At 37.8% G+C, this 23095-nt stretch overlaps 1 protein-coding gene across 5 annotated transcripts in view; it reads right to left on the bottom strand.

Moving 5' to 3' along the window:
- Positions 1-3664: 3664 nt before the first annotated feature.
- Positions 3665-23095, bottom strand: part of SORBS2 (sorbin and SH3 domain containing 2) — a 178954-nt gene continuing 159523 nt past the window's right edge. For 4 of the 5 annotated variants that reach the window (XM_063310542.1, XM_063310540.1, XM_063310543.1 and 1 more), the window contains 3 exons: positions 12279-12328; positions 7401-7507; positions 3665-6093 (listed from right to left, as the gene is read on the bottom strand). In XM_063310542.1, the coding sequence (XP_063166612.1) occupies positions 6032-6093; positions 7401-7507; positions 12279-12328 (219 nt within the window). In that variant the 3' untranslated portion in view covers positions 3665-6031. The remainder of the gene's footprint in view (positions 6094-7400; positions 7508-12278; positions 12329-23095) is intronic. The other variant, XM_063310544.1, reaches the window with a different exon arrangement.

Below are 23095 nucleotides of genomic sequence, written 5' to 3'. Positions count from 1 at the left end.
GTGGCTCCAATAGAGGCCCAGGTTCCGGTCCCCCTCAGCCATGGAAGCTCCCTGGGGGGCTTTGGGGGAGTTGCTCTCTCTCAGCCCAACCTACCTTCCGGGGGAAAAAATGGAAGGAGAGAGCACCATGTGCACAGCCTCAAGCTCCTGAATGAAAAGCAGGATCATAATGGAAATAAGTATGTTTTGCCAGAATCCCCCCTGTTCAAAAGCAACCAGTAGCTAATTTGGACAGCTCTATTAATTCACTTCTGTGGTATACTGGGACTAGACCCTTTACCTCAGTAACAATCACAATAGGAACATGTGGCATGTATGGCTGGAATATTCAAGCTCATGGACAGATTCGTCCGTCAGCTTCTTCCCACCTGCAGAGATTGAGAGAAGTGGGTTCTATTAGGTAATATTAAAAACAGACACCCTCCATTGCGTAGCTCAATTGCTTAGCCATTCCACTGCAACAGCCCTCTGGCTGGGATTCACTTTCCAAAGAGGAGGTTTGTGGTTCCAACACATTCTTGTATCCAGGAAAGGAACCATATAGCTGCCCTCTTGGTCATCCCATAGCTATTCTGGAACAAAATGTACTGCCTCCTGTTGAAGTGTGCAGCATAAAAAAGAAATTTAACACAGGCCACGCTGTCTCTCCATGACTGTTCTGCAAGCCAAAGGCTATTTTGTGCTACAGGAAACCTCTGAATAGCAGGACTTAGATTAGATACGGCATTACCGTATCACGGATTGTTGCAAATAGCATTCCTGACATTCCACATTGAGCATCGCTGTGTAAGAGCTGCCCCTGCTCAGTACTTGGGGGAGGTGCAGAGTATTGCTCTATCGCTACCATGTGACTGCAGTTTCATTGTTTTGGAACAGAAGTTTCATTTGGGGTTCAGCTGTTTCATATGATATGTAGGAAAGCCATAGGTGTGTATGTATGTGTATGTGTATGTGTATGTGTATGTGTGTATGCATATAAAGAGTTAGCCATTTCCATCAAAGAAAACCTAGTGTTTATGCTTATAGCCTTTTTTTCCCACCCCATTTTAACAGTCTATCATTTTACAGCTTTCAATAACAACTTGAGAAAGCAGAAATGTGCCAAGAATGCTTAAGGAACCTTCAGAAGATGTTCTGAGGACTATTCACTTCAGTGAAAGTGTTCATGTTTTCCGGATGATTACATCCTAAACTTTGAAAATTGCTGTTCATTTCCCATGTGCTGACAACATAGAGACTTATGTTCCGCTTCCAGACCAAGAATGCTGGAGCATAGCATTCCACTGTATCAACCACCAGAGGAAAATCTTTATAATATTTTATTTCTTTGCTTTATATTCTTCAGGAATACGCAATACACAAGTGCAAGAAAACAACATGCTTAAAACATAATTCAAAATAGATCCCAAACACTATAATAATTCTGGAAAAATAATTCAAAATACCTGGTGGAAAAAGTGTGGTCTTAATTCTTTTGGCAAAGGATTAAGGGTGGAATGGAAGGAGTGCATTTCTATTGGCAGGAGAGATGAACAGTGTTGATTGCTTAACAGCTGGACTTCTACTGGAAGGGTAGAGAATCATAGAGTTTGAGAGGACGCTTGAATCCAAGCCTCTGCTGTCTACAAGAAACCAAATTGAAGCATTCCGGACAACATATTCCATGAAAGGGAGCCCATCACCTCCCCTTCGGAGGTGTCACTGTCAAACTCTGGCTAGGAAGGTTTGTTTAGTTTTTAACATTCAAGAATCTGCATTCCTGCAACTGAAACCCATTATTCTGTGTCCTGTGCTCTGGAATCAGAGAGTACAAGTCATGATCTTCTTCTGTCTGGTATCCTTTCAGGTCTCTCTTATCTCCCCCAACCTCCATCACGTTTTCTCAAGACTAAAAATACCCAGTTCCTTCAATCTATCTTCATGGGAGTTCATTTCTATTTCCTTTATCATCCTTGTTGCCGTGTTCTGAACATACTGCATTTTCTTCTGAATCCTTTTAAAACTGTGGTACCCTAAACTGGACGCACTGTTCAACATTATGTTTGACCAAAGCAGAATAAATGGGAAACTATACCTCTGTTGAGGCAGCCTAAAAGTGTACTTGTCTTTTTTGCAGTCACATCACACTGCTAGCTCACATTCAACTTGCAATCCAATACTATCCCAAGACCCTTCTCCAAAAATATTGTTGTCAAGCCAGATATCCTGCATTTTGTTTCTGTTTTCCAAGTGAAGAACTTTGTATTTACATAACCTCCTGAATTCTCCCCATCCACTACAATTTGCCTCTGCTAAAGTTAATTCTGTTACTTTCAGATTAATTTTTCTAACCTGTCAAGATCTTTCTTCTGTTTTTCCATCTGTCTTCTAGGATATCGGCTATCCCACCCAACTTTATGTCATCTGCAAGTTTGATAAACATTACCCCCATCTCTTCATCCAAGTTTTTGATAGAATATTGTAAAGGATCCATGGCTGGTCCTTGTGGTACTCTACTGGATGGCTCTGTCTAATTTGATGAATAACTGTTGATAAGCACTCTGAGTATTCAGAATTCTATGGCAGATCTTAACATTCATAATGACAGTCAGAATTTATTTAATTTCCCACCCTGTGGAATTCCAGGTTTCTTTTTAAAAAACTGAACAGCACACAGCTGTAGCAGGAAATTACGAAAGTAGGTCCTGACTACCTTCCTACATTGAGAAGTGCTATTCTGTGTATGCAAGATCCAGCTTGTGCACACTTTCTATTTTGACATCAACAGAGCTTAACTTTGATTCTATGGTAACCTAAATAATGGAATCTTTTGAAAACAGCACTCACTTATGTTTTGTCCTGATTAGTTCTACAATACATTTGCTTATGACAAGCCATGTTCAGTGGGGTGGCTGGTGTAAAGCCATGTAAAGCCTGATTGCCTTTTTTCTGGATTGGAGCACAGAATAGTTATCTAGGACTAATAGTGGTTTCTCTTCAGAACAAAACCTTCAACAAAGTTCACAGGATGATATCTGAATAATACCAGAGTGTTAGGGCATGTTGTCTCATTATTGAAATCAGGCATGCATATGCATTGTAATGTAGGAGCACTTTAGCCATGGCCCTTTTCTATGTTGGATTATAGCAAATGCAACATTTGCTTAGAACTGGTTATAAAGGACTAGGGCAGGGACTGGGCATTACAAAAAGCTGGCTTCCTACAGACTGAATTGTCTTGCTAAATATGTAGTCCAGCATTATGATGCTTTTTTAAAAAAGTATGTATATATTAGAATGAAATTACATCAATAAATATGTAACAGTAGCCAGGCATTTTTCCTGATTATATTGGAATGTTGCTATGATCTTTTTTTTGTTAATACATTTTCACAGCATAGCATATGCATTATATCATCCCCCCACAATCCAAAAACTGATATGTAAGGATATTATAAATGCCACAGAGTTGGCCCACCTCTTACCAGGTTTGTGTATGCGTCTGAGTTAAAAAAAATGCTTAGAAATTCCATTGGCTTTGCAAAAGGAGATGGTCTCTACTTTCCAATTATCCCTCTCTAAGTTTTGGAATTGTGATTCTTTACGTTCAACATTTCAAATACCACTCTGTTAAACTTTAATAGGCAATGCTTCACTGTATGATCACGAACAAGATGCAATCATGTACTTCAAGCCATTTTTATTAGAAGTATCTTCAAGGAAAAAGAAACACAGAGATCCTTTGCAAGTAAGAATTCAGAGTCAATTACCTGAAAACAGGTATGAAAAACATCTTCTATTAAAATCAGATACAGAATAGAAACAGTGCTTTTTAAAAAATACCACTGGTGACAGACAAGTCCTCCATCATAAATGGCATCAAAGATCATTACTGGTTTCACAGCAAAGCTGCATGCACATTTAGTTTATAATGAAAAGCCTTGGAAGTATCAAGCTTTTGCCATGAAATTTGCAGTAATAAAGTTATGCAGCACAAAGATGTTTCTTTTGCCATCCTATTGATATTTCTCCATATTAAAGACATATGTACACTTTAAAAATCTGGCTGGTAAACCATATTATTATTCATAAAACTTTTGCTTCAATTGCTAATTTACAGAAATGGACTATCCAAGTGTGCTTATATGCTGGAGGAGGGACTAACGAAATAAGAAGGTGATGTTTTATTGGTGGAAAGGGGATGAGTTGATTGACAATATGATTTTTTCCCCTTAAAAATCAACAATAAAATGGCTCTGTACAAAAAAAGCAAATATATATACAAAATACTACAAGCCTACAAATTTATGAGATCTGTCCTTTTCCATGATAGAAATGCAGTAGAAGATTTTCTTTTTTGCCTTTTGTAAGGTGCCAGCAAAACCAAATCTGGACTGCTTTACATAAAACCATAGATATGGTAAATCCTGTGTTTTCATCATCTACTATTGATGTCTAAATTTGCACACACACACAAAGATATTGTGTTCAATATTTTATACTGTTCCAAAAATGAAAATCCATCCACATGAACTAATTTTCCTGTTTGTGCCTTTTTTGCTTCTTTGTTTTAATGCTATGTTGCTAGAAAGAAAATACAGTTCAGACAACTAGCAAAATAATAGCATCAGGTAATACTTTGTGTAGATCTCCCCAACTCTCCTCCCTACCATGACTGTGCCACAATCAAGCAGAATATTAACATTGCTCTTTCGTTGCCGAATTTTCATGTAATAAATGAATTAGACTTTACATACTCTATTGCACTTCCAACATGTTTTTTATATAGCAGGCATTTATTCATTGTTAGCTTGCTTCATAATGATTCATGATTTTCCAGTATTTCTGAGCTTTCCTAATGTCAAGTAGCAAACATAGTTTCCTTTCAATGAGCTGCAGGAGTTAAAGATATGTGTAAGTACAGGATACATGCCTACTGTAGTTACACATATCAAGCTGTCCCTCTTTTCCTGCTGAGAGATATGTATGCTGTAACTGCACTGGGAATCATCCACTTCATCCCGTAGAGACATGTGCACACTTCTCTCCACTTGATTTAAGACATTAATTATATGAACACAGAAAGTACATCCAACTCAAGTTTCCTGTATTTGCACATATCGATAGCATATGACAGATTTTCCCTCTGGAGACATCACTGCATTGGGAGCATCTGCTTCTTCCTACAAAGAGATGCAAGTTCTTCTCCTTTATATATTAATACATGCAGGTGCAGGAAAGCTAACCCATGCTCCTGTACTTGCTAAATTCGTGTCTAAAGCTCTGACTATTTGGAAAAAAAATTTTTTTTAACCAATTTACGACCCTCACTGACCCAATTCTAATAAAAGATCTTATGAGATGCAACTGGAAATCATGGCTTACGAAGTATTCTAGTATCAATTCTCCTTTTGATTATTTCTGCATAAAACTTTACAGGCATTCTGCAGATGTTGCAACATATATTTGGAAACAACCTATTTCAGTACTTATTGTATCTTGCAAATGGGTAAAAAAAGAGGCAAACTTGTGACACAGCAAACTGACAGCAACATACATTTGCTGAGCTAAAAATGTGAAAACTCAAAAAAAAAAGAAAGAAAACCCATTAAACTGTAGTAAATCGCAATCTGTTCTATATATTAGGTGAGAGTAGATAATATTTTTTTTCTTATAAGGATACTATTGCAATTTCCCTCAAATAACTGGTAACATTTTGAAGTGCCATGCTATTTCTTCCATTAAGCATTTTTTATATGCGCTTTCCAAATTGGCATTGGCAGACAAAAATCGAAGGCATAAAAAGATACGTTTCGCATAGAACTAATTCCTCTTGTTTCACAAAAGCTCAGGGATTTCATTATAGCTGTTGAATAATACTGCTGGCTGGCAGATGGGGATGAAGATGGTGAATATGAGCTAGATGACTTCTACCTGGAATTGCAAAGCAGGAAAACTGAAGGCTGGTGGAGGATGTTTTCTAGCAGTTTTTATGCAGATGTGTGGCAGAGATGCAGCATAAATAAGAAATGAACAAAAACAAATAATCATTTCACAGCCTCTTGACATAGTTTCCAGGGAAAGTACCAAAAAATTTTGTTCTTCTGGAGGTTCCTGAAAGTAGAAGTAATAAATGAAACATGGCAGCAAGAGTAACATATTCATGCCCTAAGAGATCCTTCAGATTTCATTTTAGGATTGTTCATGAATATATTCAGTGCTACCCCAATAGGAACACATGGAATATTGCATTACATAACCATAAAATTTAAGTTAAGCTATAATACTATAGGAATGAAAAATGCAATCATAGTAGATAATGTAATACTGTCATAATATATTTTACTGAGTAACTCACACTGCTGAAAAGACAAACCACCGTTAAACATTAAAATGCACCTAGTCTCTTTAGCAGTTATAACATCAAAGAAACTTTTGGCAACTTCTTAATTATCCACTGCTTTTTGCACAGTGGCTTGTAAGAGAGCAACAGTTAAATTATAACATCAAAAATTAGCTTTAAATAAACATTGAATCAATCATTCATTTGTAAATAAAATAACTAATCAAATGAACACTATATCAAAGATTTTCATTCCAACCTAGCAGCTTTTTATGCAGATATTTTGCACATCAGCTTCCACAGGAAGAAGGGAATCCCTAATCACCTATTAGAATGAGAAGTTCTCCAATTTATGACTATGTGAGAATGATACTTTCTCCATCAAAGTTAATGGAGAAATCCACTATGTCAAGGTTTAAGACATGACAGTGGTAGGCATTTGACAAGTCCCATAATATGGTTACCTTTATAGTGCAGGAGACTGCCCACATATAAGAAGGAAGATACCAAGATATAGGTAGATATCATGCAGCATGTATTCTTTGCTAATCAGTTCCTCATGCTTAGAACTGTGCACCACAAACATCATTTATTGCTGGATATATTCCTCTAGTATTAGAGTTTAGATCCAAATGGTTATGGGAGATGGCACCGATGATGTTTGAGTTGGGGAGCCCACCAAAAAAAAAAAAGAACAAGAACTGCTCTGGAGCAGAAACTGCATATCTGCAACAAGACCTGGAAATTTCTGAGGCATAACAGCAAGGTAAGGGTGATTATATTATATGTGAAAGGACCAATGGCGTATGTCACAAGATTTTGGGGAACATCTCAAGAATGTTCTTTATGGCTGGCAAACTAGACACAATATGATCAGTGTAATAACTCTATAAAAATTTGCCAGGCATAATAAATCAGAGCGTTCAGCTTTCCCTAATATGGTACCCTCTAAGTGTCCTGCTGGATAGAAATTTTGAGCCTGCAGACCTAATTCAGATTGAGGGCACCAGGCTAGGAAAGGCTGAGCCAAGTGATACTTATATATCCTAAGGCACTACTAAAGTTAAGGAAAACATACCCACAAACCATCCATCATCACACTTTTCCATCACATCAATGACATCTCCCTCTCTCAGCTCCAATTCATCTTCGTTCCTAGGAGTATAGTTATACAGAACCTGAAACCTTAAACAGGACAAATGGATGCATTTAAAGAAAAAAAAAAGGAGCATCTTGCATTTTCACTAAGCTAAAGCAGGTTGCTAAACAATCCTTTGAAGATAAAAATAAGCTATGGGTAAAATTCAAGTCAGTGACAGATGGAAAGGCCTATATTGAATAACGCATGAGCCGTTGAAGCAGAATATTTTTATTTCAGTCCAAAGAAATGGACAAAAATGCATTAAATCCAAATGAGCTTGGTTACAATCAGCCTTGACTATTTGACACACCAGCAAAGCATGCAAAATTTAAGTATGCAATAAATACAATTTTTTAAAAAATATTTTGTTTTAAATGTATGTGTTGGGCTGTGCTTTGGATTCAGTTCAAAAAAGGTGCTTTGGAGCATGCAGGAGCATGACCCTAGCACCTGTCTGCAACTTATTAAAGCAGTCACATCTCCCTTGGATCACATTGCAGCTGTGTACCGCAAAGGACCTTTTGGGAACTGAAATTTCGAGCGCTTCACATTTTAGTATGGAAGAGTGGGAAGATGAATTTCAGTCCTATGAACTAAAGCAGACATGTTGACATCAATAGGAGGTAAAGGACTTAACTCTTAAAATGTTTCTTAACTGACTTGCAGTTTCCGAATGAGAAACAATATGTTTAATATTGTATTGGGTGGTGGTTGGGTAACCCATGCCTCAGGGTGTCAAGAACCTAATATGTGGCCTCTGGAGACCTCCACTCCTGGAATAAATGTGGCTGAAATTTTCAGATTTAAATTTTGGAGTTGGGGTGGGTTAAGGAATGCTGCAAATCAAGATTGGAGTTTTTTTCCCCAGTTGTATGGAGTTTTAAGAGACAAAACAAGTGCCACCCATTTATTTCAAACAGCTGACTCCCCCACCCACACTATAAGTGTCATGACACCCTAACCATGTCTTCTTGTGCACAAAATTAAAATGCTCTCCTAAGGCCAAAAAAGGTCACCCACCCCTGAATTAATAGGCTTAGGAATTAAATGATTACCTTTTACAAACTGATCAATAGACTTAATTTGGTTTTAATTCCATTGGTGCACTTTTTTCAGCTGGATTTCCAAGTAAACAAATGAAACTTCCTAAAACTTGGTCTGGCCAATGTTTGGATGGAAGATGGCTAGGAAATCCCAAAAGTGCTTCCCTAAGGGAAGAAAGGTGGAACATAATATGCACTAAATAAAGTTATTGCATTTAGTGCAGATCTTCATATCTCTGTGTGTAATCTTACAGTCTACTTCAACCTCACACTGCCACCACCCTTCCCAGTAGGGTGCATAGTGATGCTGACTTCCCTTATAATTTTCAGAGGCTCCAGCCAACACCGCTAATAGTGAGAGATGGTGGGAGCTGCATTTCGGCAACACCTGAAGGGCCACGGGGTCCCTCCCCTCCCTAACAGCCTCATTAGAAGAGTTATGAGTTATGAGATAATCCATTTGGAAGTGATACTAAAAGTCAATAGTGATGGTTTAATTAAATTAGTTCTGTCCATCTTCTAACTACTCCCCGTTCTTTGCAAATGATTGGTTTACTGCTTTTTTTTTTCCCCTCAAGAGTATCATTTTTTTCTTCTTCAAGACAGGATATCTTCCATTGTATTTCCTAATAGAATTCAAAGTGTATTATCTTGCAACTGGAAAATATCTTAACTTTATTCTTCCTACCTATTTTAGTTCATTCAAACTATTTGTTTCATGACATCTTCAAGAGTATGCAATTTAAGACTCCCCAAGAGGTCTTGAATTCTTGCTCTCATAAACACCAACCAACATGGCCAATGGTCCAGCATTATGGAAGTTGTAGTCTAATACATCTTCTCTATTTTACTATTTCATGGCCATTGATTTATATATGTATTGTATGTTGCTCCCTTATGTTATTTTTCCTTTGTATTTCTGGGAATGCTAGCTTTCCCCCAAGAATGTTAATAATTCCCTTTCACTATAAATTTTCCAGCAGTCAATAGCCATGTTACTCTTTGGAATGATATGTCTGTTTATTGTTATCTTTCCATTAAAAAAAGCTTATTTATTTAATAACAGCTTATACTCTGGAAGTAAATTGCATTTGTTTCCTGATAGGTACCAATATCTGTTGGATAAAAATCAAGTTAAAGAAATCAACATGTTAGTTTTTTTAAAAATGTTTAGATTTTTTTAAAAAAAACCTACCTATATGACATGCCATAAAAATATGTGGATTAAAAGAATTTCAAAATGTACTCAAAGACTAAACAAATACTACAGCTTGGATTCATGGCCTCCTTAGGAGATACACTGAGACAAAGTGTGAGATATATTATCAATCATATATTAAGTCACAAAAATATGGCTTTATCAGTTTTGCATTATTGTTCCAATTATACACATTTAGACATTGTATTATATTATACAGTGCCTAATTGTGTACATTATAGAGAAATGTCTGCCCATTCAGTGTCAATTCTTGCCTCTGGAAAGATCTCTGAGTTCACATTGCAATTGTATATCCGCTCACTTGGAAATAACCCCCCTCTGAACACAATGGATGGTGCTTATGAGTGGAAACAAAGGATTGCATTGCTAGTTTCCAAATAAGTGATCTTGCTTAATGTCAATCTGTGACCTCTTAGCCTAATTTGAGGATAAAATTGGGGAGAGGAAATCATAGTCTCCAAGTTGAGTTCCTGGAGATTAGACAGGATATAAATGAAATATACAAAAGCCAACAAAGAACGCCAATTAAAAATCTTCCATTTTTTTAGTTTCTCCCCTAAGTATTAATTACAGAGAAGGGGAAAAAATTGAATAGAACTGTGAAGAGACCCACTCCCATGCTTCCTAATAAATCACAAAGTCCTAAGGGCTGTGTGACCGGATGTTATGGAGAATTATGACCCTGGTTCAGTAAGGAATCTACTTAGTTACAAACAGATATGCTTTATTTGTTGTAGCAGCCAATTACTCTTTGTTTGTTCATGATATACATGAGGTGGAAAATCTGGAACTTGATCTTAATGAGTCACCAGCAGTTGAGCTCAATGTAAAAGATGCTTTCATTTTAAATACAATAAAATTATCTACCTTCTACCTAAACTTTTAGAATATAATGTCTGTATTTAGTTGTAACAAGTCTAGTGTATCAACTGGGAGTATTAGAGTAAATATTGCTTCTCCACAATACATTGCAAATCTGGCCCTCATTAATGATTACTCAAATAATATGTCTGTACTCTAAGTTTCATTCCAGAACAAAAAATAACAGATTGCAAGTTTCTGATAGATTTATAAGCTACCTTCTACCCAAGGCTCTTGCAGACAAGAATACAGTTGCAACATTCAGATGAACTCAGACCTTACTGAGCAACTGATGCGGTCACACAGGGCACTTACTATTGCAATATGTCCTCGAATCTTCCTACTACAGTTGTGGTTTTTGACAAAAGGAGAACTCCTATTTTCATGCAGTGAGTCTCATTTCAATAGTGGGAACAGTTTACAACTTTGTCTTGCATGATAAAGTCTACACCGTCATGAAATGGGATGATTAATTTGCCTGCCTTCCAGATCCTATTATCTGTATCCCACTCTAGTGGAGACATGTTATGGCTGCAAGGGGGTCCAAATACCAAACTATCATGTCAAGGTAAGCAGATGGGAAGCTGGCAGTTTCCTATCTGTTCTAGCAAAAGCGGTGTACAAATTCCTTTCGCTTGAGAGCAACAAGGAATGGCTATAGATGTCAAGGACTGCATTTCAAAAGTGGCTGAGATCAGGGTTTTAAATTTTGTCCTTTTAGCTCCCTAATTCCCTGGCCCCCAATCTGGATATTTGGCCATGCTTATTTTGAAGGGGCTTGTTGGAAATTCTTGGACTAAGTTATGGTCCACTTTCTGATAACTGTATTTATTTGCTTGCTTCAACTTTGGTGTCTCCTTATGAGACAATACATACTCAATTTTTAAGTAATCCTGTCCCAAGTCAGTTTGACACAGCTCTGTGACTGTGCTTTGTGTTTGATTCCTTAGCATAGCATGACACCTTCATTTCCACTAGACACCTTGATTCCTCTTTAGCTCAATGCTATCACTATCTTGGGCCTCTATAGAAATTTTAAACCTTTTGTGGTTTGGCTTACGCCCACTTTCTCTCTTCCTTTTGGATAGGGATGTGCAAAATTCACTAGTCTGAGAAGCAAGATTGATCTGGAGATCTCTGGAACTTTGCATTCCCCCTTCAGACCCCAGGGCAGTTCAACAGTTTCTGGAAGTAATTTGGAATGGAAGCAGTCTTAGATAACCTGAAAGTAGTTCTGTCCCAAGCAGCTCTGTTGTGCCCAGAATGCCATGCCCAGGACACCATGAATCACTTGCAGAGACTACTTCCATCTCTGGTCCAGAGACAGTTTTTGCATGGTTGGGTTGAGGGCAGAATATAACATTCTGGAATTCTCTGGAATGTTCTGTACTCCAGTTGGTGAATTTTGAACATCCCCTTGCTTGGATTTTATAGGAGCTCAAAGTGTTCAAAACTTTGTGAATGGATGGAAATATGGATTATGGATCCATGCATGCATCATGGTAGGAGAGAGGAGCAGACAGGGCCTTAGTTTAGCTCTGCCCTATTTCCTTGTCCTTTTCTATTGAGTCCATTCCTATGTAATGGGCCTTGGATGATACATGGTTTCTAGGATGGCTATTTCCCCCTTTACCCAATTAGAAATTTAATACTGTTATTTAAAGAAGAACTTGAGTAGATGAAAATACTTACGGTTCCCCCCCACTGTGTATATTTTCATGAGCAAACACAGGCCGCTGTGGCTGAAATGAAATGAGTTGAAATGTAGTAAGAGTATATATTGTAATCAATTTAATTTAGCACAGCCTTCCATAATACCCAGCTCACTAAGTTCTTCAAAACAGTCCCTGATCTAGGGGCTGCATTAAAAACAGGTTTACTCAGCAGCAGATAAGATACAGTTTAGAACTGTACACGCCTGATAAGATACAGTTTAGAACTGTACACGCCTGAGGGGGCTATGCATTGCAGAAGTCTATTTTAGTATCTGCCCATATTTTATTTGGCCTCATTAAGGAAAAACAGCTGGTTAAAAGATGGGAAAAAAAGAAGAAACTCTAGAATTTCTCCAAGTCCTTTTCCATTGTGCAAGCCGCTTTATCCTTTTCAGCCTAAATCTTGCCATGCAAAAGAGAGCAGATAAGTTTTAGCCTCTGTGTTTTCAAAGTTAGTGTCACAGAGATTACAATAGCATTAAATAAGCAAATAGCTGGAAAAAACAGCCTCATTACAATTCAAATCCTTTTCATCAAGGAGCAGCCATTCCTTATGACTCCAGGAGGATAACATTCTTAGAGAAGTACCCTCTCAGAGAGACTTCGCTATCACACCACCTGGCCTTGAGAGGTCCTTTCTGTTTGTTTGCTTAAGGAGTCCTTAGAAAGGAGAAGACAGTGAAGACAATCAGAATAATGAACTAAATCATACACCACAGTCTTGGTAGCTATTCAAAGGACGAATGCATCTTAAAAAATTGTTGAGTTTGTGATTCACAACTTTCTGTGTCTAGACACCTGTGCAAATATGGATTGTGCAATTTCTAAAATTACTTCAAATTTCTGCTTTAACACGATGGGATGTAATTCACCTAAAGATGACTCTTTTAACCCTATTGTTTTCAGTAGGAAAAAAGGAATGCTTAATTATTTAAGAGGAAAACTAGATTTTACCCAAGTTTGTTAATCCAGATACTGTATATCAGAGAATATTGTAATCTCTTCTAATTTCCATGCAATAACATGTTCATACATTAATGTGAACTTGTTTTATAAATAAAAACAGTTCTGATTTGTTACATTATACAAACGAACACTGAAAAAGCATGAGAACCATTTTAATTTTCTAGACAGAAAAATAATGACTATAAAACATGCTGCTAGATAGAAACAGAATGCAGCAGTTATTCTAGAATACTTTTCTATTAGCAGCTGTCTGCAGAAATTAGAAAGCATTTTAATTGTTGCTTCAAGATTTCCTGAATGGGAAATGCATGCAATGATATTACTTGAGATTCATACTTAAAATAGGACCTTGCAGAGATCAGAAGAAACTCGAACTTCATTGATTTTGGAAGGATTACTTTAAATCTGAATCTAAGTCTTATACATTTGCCATTAGGTACATGCTACAGTCTAAGAGTTTAACACATATATTTAAAACATCCTCCATATGCAAATATCAATCTAAACAAGTGAGTCAGTCAAAGAAGCATGTAAATAAGTTGATGATCAGAGGGTGTTTATAAAAAAATGCATTATACTCTTTTAAGTCTTAGTACATGCATGAAACTCGCTTATGCCTATATGTTCATTTGTTTAATTAATTTCATGCCCGCTTTCTAAAATGCTGTCTCTCTTGACTACATACACGTCAGATTTGATTTCCAAAATGTGCTTTGGAGTGCACAGGAGTGTGATTATAGACCTGCATGCAACACCTTAAAGCAGCTGTGCCTTTTCTTGTGACTGCATGCATGAAAGAACTAAAAGTAAACTCCTGAAAGTTAAAATAGGTTAGATTTATTTATGCTCCATGGATATCTAAGCCTGCTATTACATGTTAACTTGTATATTTATTTTAGAAGCTGCTCAGATGAATCATGTTCAATCATTATAGGGCACATGTGAACACTTCTGTGACTACTAATTATTATTTAAAGCCCCTAAAATGTTTTAATAAGATAGGTTCTGACATTTCTTCATCAATGCTACTGACTGTCCACAGCTGCAGTTATGATGGTTCCTAGGAAAAGAAAGGATATTTTATTATATCTGATCTGAGCTCTGAGAATTTTTTTCAGGTCTATTCCTATGGTATAATTTTTTCCCAGAGAGCTACAAGAAGGTAGTGCAAGCCCTGGAACACAGGCATATAGTGGATGGACGTTAGCCTGCATCAGTTACAGAATCTAATGAACGTTCAAGAATGGTCCTGTCAAAAGTGCAACGGAGTAGTCAAAACTAGAGAGCAAGGAGTCATCAGCGATGGTCAACAGCTATGAATCTAACTGAGGAGACTTAAGCTTTCATACCAGATGAAGTTGGTGAAGAAGCCCTACTTAGCTTTACAGGTGGGTATGTAGTAGTTCACCCATTTAGCTGGATATTGTTACAACACTCCAGCAATTTTTCAAATCTATTCACTTCAATCGGCCCCAATCTGATATTCTTTTATAACTTTGAGCCACTGTGAGTGATTCAGGTTGTTCATTACTGGAGTTGACACCAGCACAACTTTAAGGTTCTCGGATGCTTTATCTGAATACACTGTTTTCTTCTTCCTAACCCTTTCCATGAAGTTCAGACAAACAAAACTTATTATGGAAAACAAACAATTGTATACATTTAACATTTGGCTTCAACACAAAATGTGTAAATCACACTTCCATCTATGAGCTGAGGAGAATGACACTCATGTTACCAAGAAGAAACTGCAATTTAAAAAGGATCTATGTTTTTAAGCATATATGCATGGAAAAGTTAATGCAAATGACAACAATGTCAGAGCATTGTACAAGCAGCAACGCTCTGAGAAAGCATGTTATCAAATCAAAGCAATATATGTTGCTATAGCAGCAAAATATTTTGAAAAACAGGACCATGCAGTTGAAAGCAAAGAACGATGACTTAAACATTATGGGACCCATGAAAGGTGCAAAGAGGCTTTCTTATGTAGCCACTGTTAACAGCCGCATAAGTAAAATACTTTGAAACAAGAGGAGCTACATACAAGGGGGGAACTCAAATACAAATTTGAGTGGTTAGATTTGCTTTTTTTAAGGATGGCTTAATGCACACATGCAATAGCTTCGCTTTACATTCTACCAGTGGAACTGTGCAAAGCACAAGGTACCATGGCTTTCACACTGTTACCATTCAAAACATTTTCAACAGCAGGACAAAAGAAAGAAAGACCATTAGAATTATTTGAACATGTGAATTCAAGATCCAGTAACCAGTTCCAAAGACTTTATGCTACAGGGAAACTTAGTAACACATATGGGGCCGTGTGGTACCATACCCTATGTGAATAGCTGTGCCCTCTGACAGGTGAGCCACAAGATCTCGTAATCAAAACAGGGCTACGAGGAGGTTTGCCGATGACAGAGATCTCTCTTTTTAAATCAGCCTGGAAAAACCATAAACACTAGTTTATAAACACAGGTTTCATTCCTGCAAGCTGGGAAATCAATTTTTCATCTCCAAGGAACTCAAATGACATGCAGATCTCTTAATCCAGTATGCCTGAAAATGACTGCTATCGCCTTTCTTTAAAAAGAGAATTCCCTAGTATTAAATTCATAATGCCTATACAATTAAACCGCCCAGGGTCCCCCGTGTGGGAGAGATGGGCGGTGATAAAAATCTGATAAATTGGACCTCTTCGCAAATCTGCCTGGGATAGTAGTTTTGATTAACTATGCAGATAACATTGGGGGAAAATCCAAGGCTAACCCACAGCTAATGCTTCACAGCCAGAAAGAAAAACTAATGTACAAGAAAGATATCTGTAAAAATCTGAGTAAGCGCTTTGCATATATACTTGTAGATCTTTAGATCCCAAACTTGTGAAATGCTAAAGCCAGGAGTGTGGGTTGCAGATTTCTTATTTTTGATACCATTGAAAGAAAACTCAAAATAATGGGACTTGGTAGGTAAAAGTCTTGGCCATGAAAGTTGATGGTAATTTTTTAGTTGATTTAATGGACTTTGAATGAGATCTTAATGGATAAAATTTATGTAAGAAATGGATTAGAAGAACTGGGAAATATGAACATTGCCTGATACTGTGTTCCAAAAATGGATCTGTGATAATTCCAACCCCCTTATTTCAGCAAGCCTTGCATTAGTGTACTTGTAAGACTTGGGTACTAAGTAATTTCAATACATTCAAAACATTCATCTAAAAACATTTGATTTGACTGCATGCTTGCAATATTAAATATTAGTCACCAGCAAATCCACATTTTAATAATAGGTTAACCTCCAGGCTTTCCATTTGTCAAGCAGCTGACAAGACGTGCAGCATTTCCATAGTTTGCAGGTACTATTACCTTTAACTTGGAGGAATTTTTCTCTTGTCTGTATGACAGTTTGGAAAGGAGAGGGGGTGAATGGGTAGCAGTGGCCTTGGAAAACGCAGAAGCAGATTCAGGAAAAGATGCTTTGGCTGAATGGAATGGAGAACTAGCAGCAAGGCAGGAAGGAGAGGTGGAAGGTCCTTGCATCTCATGGGGAAATGATGCTGGCTTAAACATTTAAAGAGAGACAGCTGTAACTCTGTGGAGCAGCAATTACAAAGGGAGAGAGGAAAAAAAACAAAGAATACGGCACCCCCATCAGTGAAAGGAAAGGTGGCCTCACCTGGCCCACCGGCTAGATTCAGAAGATTTACTTAGTACATGTAGCTAAAGACAGGATTATTATTAGAACAAAGCTACGATCGCCAAGCTAAATTTTCTTGAACAGCAGGTTCCACCCCCTTTTATTGAGAGTACAGTGCTGCGAGTTACTTTCTGAAACTAATTCATACTTAAATACAACCTGCATTGGGGTTAAAAAAGAAAACCCAGACCTTACATTGCAATACAACCAGATCATGCTTACGAAAGCATGATCATGGCTTATGAAATAACAGTTTGGAAGACCAATAGCTTGAATCAAGGACAGCTATGTTATTCCTGTTTCTGTTTTCCAAGCAAGGGTCTGGAGCATATTCAGTCATATAGGCTCTTAAAAAGATCTGCAGAATGTCTAATTTCCCAGACTGAACAGGGGTACTGAGGGCCTCAGTAGAAAGCTTTTTTCTCCCTTTCCTGTACTAGATTGCAAAAAAAAAAAGTGCATTCATTTAAACATTGCCAGTTACACCAGCATTAGTGGTATAAAATCACAAGTCTGTGTTTGCTATATGAAATCAAAACTATTTAAGAAGAAAAACAACACTCCACCTACCCATAACCTTAGATTTGCTGCCCACAGCATGACATTTATATGCTTGCTAGCCACTCCCCCTCCTTCATGCACCAATCAGGAGGCAAGCTGGGTGACACACTTTCCCAGAGACTAAAGTTGGGAAGCATCACCCCCTTTTCCTCCGACTGTTCTAGGTGCTGCTTGCTACTGCTCAGCAGCACCATTTATGACTGTTCCACCTCAAACATTTAAGGACCAATTTTCTTCCCAGCTGGATGGAGCACAGCTGGGATAAAAGATGTGTCCAGGGAAATCTGGATTATGGTAATCCTAACTAAACTGTGGACATTTCCTATTTCTAATCATTTAAAATATTCTCCTTACGATTTTACTGAGATTGTGGGCAAACATTTTGCTATATCCTGATTAAATTTGCCTAGAAACACCAGGATTATTAAAATGGATTGGGAACCAGGGAGCTGACTGGGCATTTTCCTTAATTATCCTTAATAGGGCTGGAATAAGCAATATGAAGGATGCGTTACTCAGCAAGCTTATGGAGGCATTTAGGGAAGTAACTGAGCAGGGAAGGATCACACTTCTCTGCACTGCAAATGGGAGTCCTGCACTGAATTAGGGCTTATTTTAGAATAATAAAAATAATAAAAGGAGCCAGCATGTTACATAGTTTATGTAACAAGTAATTGGATCTTTGTGCTACATGTTTCTTCTTTGCTATTAAGCAGACAGATCTTTGTACTCAGTGATTATGTAAACTGGCTACCACATATCACAGTGAAATAAATAAGTGCCATTTATGGCTCACATTTTGCTGAATTCAGCATTACATATGGTTGAGTGCCAGGGACTTTGAGACTCTCCAGGCAGACAATACAGAGCAGCAGCAACTTCAGTCAGAATTCTGGAGAAGACACAAACTTGTGTTGACCTGCTTAAGTTAAATGAACTACATAATGAACTCCTGTATTGCTCAATAATGTCTTGAAAGCTCTTGGTTAGCCTTCTTCAACCTGGCATCTGCTAGATGTGTGGGACTAGGTACTCATCACCCTCATCCAACACACCTTAAAGACATTACATTTGGGAAGACGACACTGAATGCACAATTGCATGTTCATGTATGTGGGAATATAGCAAGGGGGGTGGATCTGAATCAGGATAATGTACAAGGATAGGGAGGAATCAGTAGTAATCAGAAGCTGCTATCTATCTCTAGAAGGATAGTGCTATAAACACCAGGCAAACAGCAACTGCTAAGTGAAAGTGAAGGATTTTCATGGGGAAAATACGATTTTATCTCCCCATCCTCCATACCACAGCTATAAAAAGGCTTTTCCCTCTTTCTCCATGCCATGTTTCCTATTCAAATAGGGCCCTTGGCAATTTGTTTAAAATGTAATTAAAATATGCCACAAAATAAGACATTAAATGCATCTTCTAATTTGATGTAAAGATCCATCTAGGGACTGTTTGTCATCCTTGGAAAGAGCCAGGGGTTCTGCATTCCTGGTACAAGCCAGAGTTAACGGTAGGTACAGTAGCTGTTTTCAAAATCAGTTAAGAAGCAATTAGGGTAGTCTTCAGCCCATCTCCAGAAGGAAGGAACTAAAGAAGGAATTGTGTGTGTTAGTGTGCTTAAATTGTTCTTGAAAATTGCCATGTATAGTAGAAAGCCACATGCGAAAACACATATGCTGAAAAAAAAAGGACTAATGATGTCAGTGCAGAAATGTATTGCACAGTGTTTAAATACCTCTTTTTTAGTATCGGCTGAACCGCTGCCTTCAAAAGTTATCATAGGCTCCCTCTTATTTGCTACTGGTGACTCTAAAGGGCCAAGGTCTGGCTCTTCCTCTATATGGAGTCTTGCCAATTCTTCAGTCACATCAGGGGCATGTCGGTAGAAACCTACATCTTTACTTTTTGACTGTTCCCCTTGGATTATTGATAGCAGCTCCTCACAGAGTTCCTCCTGTTTCCCAACCTCCTTCAGGGTTTTGGATAGCAGGTCTTCTTTGGAGAGGGCAAAGGCATGGCCTGCAATTTTTTGCACTTCTTGGACAGGGTTTGAGGAGCTTTTCTTTTCCTTGACGGTGGGGATTTCTTTCATCCCTTTGAAATGGTTCCACTCAAGCTTATGTGCCTGGTCATGAAAACGGGTTACTGGAGGAGGTGATATACATGTAGATGAAGAAAATGGCTGAGGTGAAGAGACGGGGGAGGAATGGGAGGCCTCTGGCAAGGTAACTGGAACAATATGGCCATGCTTTATTTGAGGAGTGATGTAATCTGAGAGGCCTATTGACCTCTCTAAACCTGTTAAAGGCAGAGAGCCAACTTCCTCTAAATCAGAAAGCAAGCTTTTAGGAAGAGGAGGAGGAGGAGGAGGAGGAGGAGAGGAAGGTGTGCTTGAAGATGAAAAGCCAAGAGTCAGTGACAACCATTCATCAGTGATGGCCTGAAGATTTCTTTTATTAGAATCTGGATAAGAAGAGGATCTGTATCTGGGAGGAGGGGGTGGTGCTTTGGAATCCCACTTGAGAAACAAGGGAAAGCACAGGAATTAAAACAAAGTGAAGAAAAAGACTGGGCTCATGAAGAGTTCTATGTTAACTCCTGTTTATAGGATATTACTTCATGGAGCATAAATTTCTGAATTCATTAGCACATCAATCAGCAGAAAGCATATCTGAAAAGTGAAACTCTATCAGGTTCTTGCCCAAGACTAAATGTCAGACATCAAGACAGATTTGAATCACCAAGTTCCTGAAGTGAAACTATCTAAGCCAGTGACTAATGGCCCAGATGTGATTACCAGAACTTTCCTATACACAGCCTTATTATTTTGAGAGGAGAGTGGTGCTGTGTAACAAGGAAAAATGCAGTTCAGATTGGGATAGATTTAAAGTTAATCCCAGGATAGTTTCAAAGTTAATCCCAAGTGGTGCAAGTGTTTAAGTTTTTCATTAACTGACACAAGGAACTTGCAATAACAGATTCTATAAAATGGCACATTGTGATCTATGTTCCCTGCAGCTACACAATCTATTTTTTTAAATTTAAAATTAATAGCATTTCACACATCATCACATTTCTTTTAAAGGTATACAGGATCCAAATGCTAGTTAGTGCATATAATAGAAAATTATTTTAAACTCAAAACTCTTTTTAAAAATATCATTATTGACTGAATAATACATTTAAGCTGAAATATTGATTGAAGTTTTCTTTTGCCAAAATAAAGGTCCTTTTGTAAGCATGGACGAGCTGAGGTTCATACGTATATTGCATCAGTAGATATCCATTGCTTCAGTAAATACTGAAAATGTAGTTTTTGTTATTAATTTTCCAAGTTAAATCTTCATTTGAAAACAAAAAAGTTTGAGATTTTTCTTAGAAAGGCTGATATTAGCATTCTTAATATGTGTAGAATTTAGGTACACAGGGAGAACATGGATACTTTGAACTAATTGCACAGAAAACCCAAGATTATCATTCTTAGTCCTTAAAATGGAATTGCATCATATAGAATGGATCTCAGCTGTCACTGAGAAACACAAACAGAAGAAGAAATCCTTTTGTAAACTTTAAAAATAGTCTAACATGGTTTTAATTAGCACCAGTTTTTAAGCCATATAGACTTAATATGGACAATGACAGCTAAGGTTCCATTTCATGCAGACAGGCACAAGATGCTGAGCAAAATTTGAAAAATAGAAAATATATCCTCTTTTTTTTATTCAGAGGTATTTTAAAAAGAAGGTATTCTTTAAAAACCAATTGCAGTGATGCAAAAACAAATTCACCCTACATCCCCTTGCAGATATAAAAAGATTATTAGATAAATTATGTAATAGTTATAAATACAATACTACTACATTTAAGTATTTTATTATAAAGTTATTATCTGTTTTGTATCTTGTGTTCATCTCTGGTATTATGTATAATGCTTGTTTAGCAAGAAGTGGAGGTCAGAGACAGGAAAAACTGAAGACCTTCATTATATTTCCATGAAGATTTGAAACCAAACAGTACTAAATTCATTATGGGGTATCAGCATGCAGATACACACTAACTTCCCTGGTAAAGTACAGACTGAAATTTGATGGGCTGCTGTTGGTCTTGTATGCTAGAAAAATCCCTGAGCAAAAGTATATGTGATGTTTGCATCATCTGTGTAATTATGTGTTTGTGAAAGAACAAAAGTAACTTTTGCTAGTAACTGTTACACTTATACAAAGAAATCACCCAATGCTAGGTTTAAGTTACACCTTTTTACTGAGAAATTTTATGGAGTGAGACCTAGTGCTGGAAAATGGCACAGCTGGATCAGGAATCTCTCAAGTCTCCCCTCCTTTTACAAGCCAAGCATGAAAGCATCTGGTGAAGATCCAGTATTATCTTAATGGTTTCTTCTTTGGAGGACCCTAAAGCAATTATAATTCACATCCATTATTATTTCCTTTCTTTTTCACTGAAAACTATTCCTTTTTTATCTATGTTGAACAATGATAAAAGATACAAGTGTCTATGTACATGAAACCTTACAGGCTAAACATGTTTATGTGGTAATTTATATTGGAATCCTACTTGTTGGCAGGTTGTTGGCTGGTGGCCTTATTTAAGCTGGTAAATTCCCTTTTAGAGAAAAATAAACAAGAAGATCTCCTGCCTGGGCCCTGCAGCCATTTTGCACAGCATTTTCCCAACAAAGTTGCTCAGATACACCATGATTTTGACTCTGATGAATAGTCTGCTATAGTGACTGGAGCACTGCATAGCTCTCTTATCTGGGACTTCTTTTGGCCTCTGGACTTTGAGGAAGTGGAGAGGGTGCTCTTTGGTATGACCTCAGCCACTTGTGGGCTTGGTCTATGCCCTTCCTGGCTCCAACGTAGCAGTGGGTGAGTGTATGATGACCTGGTTTTGAAGATTATCAACCCCTCTCCTTAAGAGATCCTCCCTGGATCCAGAAGTGTCTGACAACTATTGTCCAGACTCGAGCCTTCTCTTCCTGGGAATCTAGGTCAGTGTTTCTCAACCTTGGCAGCTTGAAGATGTGTGGACTTCAACTCCCAAAATTCCCCAGCCAGCAATGCACTTCTGGAAGCTGAAGTCCATACACCTTCAAGCTGCCAAGGTTGAGAAACACTGATCTAGAGAAAGTGGATTATCTGGAACTTTTTCAATTAGAGTTCAGACATGGGCATGGGATGGAGACAACAATTTTTAGTTGGATGACCTTTCTCAGGACCTTGATGGAGGGAAAGCGATCCACAGGTCTTACTTGATGTCCCAGCAGCTTTTGTTACCATCAAGCATGGTATCCTGGACTACAAGATTTGGGGATCAGAGGCTCTTTTCTGCAGTGTTTGCATTCCTACGTCAGTGGGCATTTCCTGTCAATGGTAGTGGAGGAGGAGAGGTTGGCCCATATGCTTCCCCCTTTTTGGGCGCCATAGGGGTCAGTCCTTCCCTCTCCCTCATATATGAAGCTGCTGGGAAAGGTCATTTAGCAGTTTGGGATGTGATACCATGAACAGGCAGGCGATACTCAGCTTTATATTGCCATCC

This window comes from Candoia aspera, chromosome 8, assembly GCF_035149785.1.
Source record: "Candoia aspera isolate rCanAsp1 chromosome 8, rCanAsp1.hap2, whole genome shotgun sequence".
Classification (NCBI taxonomy): domain Eukaryota; kingdom Metazoa; phylum Chordata; class Lepidosauria; order Squamata; family Boidae; genus Candoia; species Candoia aspera.
The sequence above is the reverse complement of the archived record's forward strand: the minus strand, read 5'-3'. Positions and strand labels throughout refer to the sequence as shown.